The 3,900-nt window shown below is 45.2% G+C and overlaps 1 protein-coding gene across 1 annotated transcript; it reads right to left on the bottom strand.

Annotated features, from left to right (window-relative positions):
* Positions 1 to 3: 3 nt before the first annotated feature.
* On the bottom strand, positions 4 to 2,927 carry LOC121939212 (mRNA (2'-O-methyladenosine-N(6)-)-methyltransferase-like; the record flags this gene model as incomplete). Its single annotated transcript, XM_042482292.1, has 5 exons — positions 2,844 to 2,927; positions 652 to 809; positions 431 to 555; positions 211 to 336; positions 4 to 121 (listed from the first exon to the last, which is right to left on the bottom strand). Coding segments are annotated over exons 2-5 (496 nt in total), but the record flags the coding sequence as incomplete, so codon positions are not given.
* Positions 2,928 to 3,900: the final 973 nt, after the last annotated feature.

Raw genomic sequence — 3,900 nt, 5'->3', positions numbered from 1 at the left:
AGGGGGCGGGGGCGGGGCTGGGGGTGGTGGGCGTGGCCGACGGGGCCTGTTTGTCCTCGGGTGCGGAGCTCCAGGGTTTGGCGCCAGGCGTGCTGGGGGAGATCGGCGTGGTAGGCTCCACCTGGGGACAACCGATAACAGAGGAGTCAGTGTCCCACAATGCACTGCACACCAAACTGTGACATCATCACCTAATCACATGACCGTTACCTTGACTCGCTTCACGCTGTTAGGCCCCACCCCCTGCTCCTCAGAGCTCCTCCTCTTCCTCTGTCCATTACCAAGGTTACCGTCTCCACCCTCTGCTGGCGCCGCGTTCAAACCCAGAGGATCCGACTGACCAGAGGGACAGATAGAGGGACAGACAGGTGAGTCTCTGACACAGCTCACCTGTCCACAGGCTGAAATAGGAAACAGTGACATCACTCACAATGACATCATGCTGGCCCAGCACAGGCACCTCCCACAGGCTCTGATTGGTGAATCTGTTGAAGTAATAGGGACGGTTCTCCCGCCGAGACCAGCACTTAGACCAGCCCGCCTGGACCAGCTCGTCTAAGGGACAGAGGGACAGGTTAGAGACAGACAGGTGAAAGACAGACAGGTGTACCTGGGAGCTCAGACAGACAGGTGAGAGACAGACAGGTGTACCTGGGAGCTCAGGTGGTTTGGAAGTGGTGGACGGAGAAAGGGGTGGTCCCTGGGAGGAGGCGGAGCCAGAGGGGGACGGCATCATAGCCGCCTCCCCCTTTACCGATCCCTGGCTGTCATTGGACATTGCAGCTGCTCATCAGAATGACATCACCTGTCTGGACAGGAAGACACAGGTTGACTTTCACAATAAAACACAGTGGAATGATCAGCTGATTAATTATTAATGTCAGTCTATAAATTGATCAGCTGATTGATTATTGATGTCAGTCTATAAACTCATCAGCTGATTGATTATTGGTCAGTCTATTAACTGATCAGCTGATCAGTTAATAGACACTGACAGACTGCAGGATCAGTGCGAACAGTGTGATGTGAGTGTGTACTGTGTCTGGAAAAATGTTGTTGTTGGACAGAGTATTATTACTGACTGTAGTAGGACTGCAACAATGAATCAATAAAATCGATTATTAAATGTCCCCTCTCCTCCCCTCTCTCTCTCTCTTTCCTTTTTTGTCATGATTGTATTTCATTTGTTATTTACGACATCTATCACTCCTCTGTCCGTCCTGAAGAGGGATCTCTCATCATCCTCTGCTGCTCTTCCTGAGGTTTCTTCCTTTTTCCCCATTACAGGGGTTCTTTTTTGGGAGTTGTTCCTCGGGTGATGTGAGGGTCTGAGGGCAGAGGGAGGGTGCCTGCTGTAAAGCCCTCTGAGGCAGACTGTGTTTGTGATAATGGGCTCTATAAATAAAACTGACTTGACTTGACTATACTGATTGAAGTCTTATAAGTGACTGTAGTATTATTACAGACGTTGGTATTAAAACTGTAGTATTTTAACTGTAGAAATATAACTGACTATAGTATTATTACTGATGTGTCAGCAATAACGGTTGTGTTGGACTGTGTATAAATATAGTAGTATTGTATATACTGATTGAAGTATTATAACTGACTGTGGTATTTTAACTGACTGTAGTAATATAACTGACTATAGTATCATTACTGATGTGTAAGTAGTAATGTTCTTGTTGGATGGCGAGCATAGTTTTACCGTATATACTGATTGTAGTATTATAACTGACTGTAGTATTATTACTGTGGTATGATAAGTGACTCTAATATAATAAGTGACTGTAGTATTATTACTGTAGTATTTTAACTGAATGTAGTATTATAAGTGTAGTATTATAATTGACTGTGGTATTTTAACTGACTTTAGTATCATGACTGTAGTATTATAACTGACTGTAGTATTATTACTGTATGATGTGTCAGTAGTACCTGTTCTGTTGGACTGTTTGAGTATAGTAGCACTGTAAATACTGACTGTAGCATTATTACTATAGTATTATAACTGACTGTAGTGTTATTACTGTATGATGTGTCAGTAGTAATGTTGTTGAATGGTGTATGAGTATAGTGTTACTGTATATGGTGACTGTAGTATCATTACTACATGATGTGTCAGTAGTAATGTTGTTGAATGGTGTATGAGTATAGTATTACTGTACATACTGACTGCAGTGTTATTACTGTATGATGTGTCAGTGTTGTTGTTGTTGTTGTTGTTGTTGATCGGTGACAGATCGATCGGTCGAGCAATGACTGGCCGGCCGTCTGAATGTGGCGGGAAACGGATCGACGTCACATTGATCGAACTGATCGATTATCAGCAGCAAACATCAGAATAAATCGCGTGAGAAATCCGATGATTTCTGTCTCGAAACGAGCGCTGTGTGTCCGCGCATGCGCCCGGCAGATTTTCCAAACAAACACGGAGGAGGAGGAGGAGGGGGGGAGGACAACACAAAGCTGCAGCTCCTCCGGAGCCCGGGCTCGGCTCCCGGACCCCGCGGCTCTCTGAGCGGGCCTCCGGCGGGTCTCACCGGTCCTCGGTCCCCGGTCCCCGCGCCCCCTCTCCGGTCCTCCAACCCGCCGTTAACCGCCATTTCACGCGGTGAGCGCACGGAGCAACAGCTGCTGTTTGGGCGCCAGTCCTGAGACAAGATGGCGGACACGCCCCTGTTGAGCGCTGCGCTCCCGCTCTCTGTTCCCGCTCTCTGTTCCCGCTCTGTGCCGTCGACACGGCCTGCCCCAGCCCCGGCAGACCCGCTCATCCGACGGCCGGAACCTTCCGCCGCGGCCCGGTGCCGTCGGAGCGGCTCTGCGGGCCCCCCTGCCCTTACCTTGTCCGGGTTTGTTGCGGAGAGTGCGGGTCTCTGTCCGCGGGTTTCTGGTCCTCCGCTCCGCTCCCTCCCCGCCGCTCAGACATCTTTACAGGGCCCGGAGACTCTCACTGCGCAGGCGCGCCCGAAGGCGCAGCCGCACACCCGCTTCCGTTTCCGAGGCGGCCCGTCACAGCCGCCATGTTGGAAAGGTCAAACCTATAAACAAATCCGGGCAGGGCTGGGGGGCGGGGCGGGGGGCGGGGCGAGGACGAAAGATCGACAGTGTTTTAAAGAAAAATATTCGCGCAAGTTCTGTAAAAACAAATTTTAGTTTTTTTGGGGGGGCTTTTTTCCCTTAAAAAATGTTTCATTTTTCTGTGATTTTGGTGTATTCTAAAGAAGATCTGTCTTTAACACCTGCGCCTGTCGAAAAATGTCTAAAATTACCCCATTTATCAGCCAGAAACTAAATAAAGAACAGTCCCTAAGGCCTATGTTGATTTGTGGATAATAAACACATTTTACTGAGACGGTTAGATTCTGTATTTTTATCAAGTTCACTTCATAAAAATATAAATATTTATGTTCTGTGTATTTATGAAGTTAAAATAACAACTTAAAATTATTCATATTTATATTTGATATGTTTATAAACTTAAAATAATACCTTAATTTCATTAAAAAAATACAAAAAAAATACAAATATTTATGTTTGATATGTTTACTAAGGTAAAATAATGACTGAGTAAATACATACATGTGAGAAATATGTCAGTGAACGTGTCTGTGAGCTGAACGCTGAGCTGAGAACCTGAAATCATCTGAAAACATCTGAAATTATCTGAAATAGTCTGAAATGATCTGAAATAATCTGAAATCTAAAAATCATCTGAAATCTAAAATTATCTAAAAATCATCTGAAATCTTAAATCATCTGAAATTATCTGAAAACATCTGAAATCTTAAATCATCTGAAATAATCTGAAAACCTAAATCATCTGAAATCTTAAATCATCTTAAATAATCTGAAATTTAAAATCATCTGAAATAATCTGTAATCTTAAATCATCTGAAA

The sequence above is a fragment of the Plectropomus leopardus genome, unplaced genomic scaffold, assembly GCF_008729295.1.
Source record: "Plectropomus leopardus isolate mb unplaced genomic scaffold, YSFRI_Pleo_2.0 unplaced_scaffold4343, whole genome shotgun sequence".
Lineage (NCBI taxonomy): Eukaryota > Metazoa > Chordata > Actinopteri > Perciformes > Serranidae > Plectropomus > Plectropomus leopardus.
This window is presented reverse-complemented; position numbering and strand designations above follow the sequence as displayed.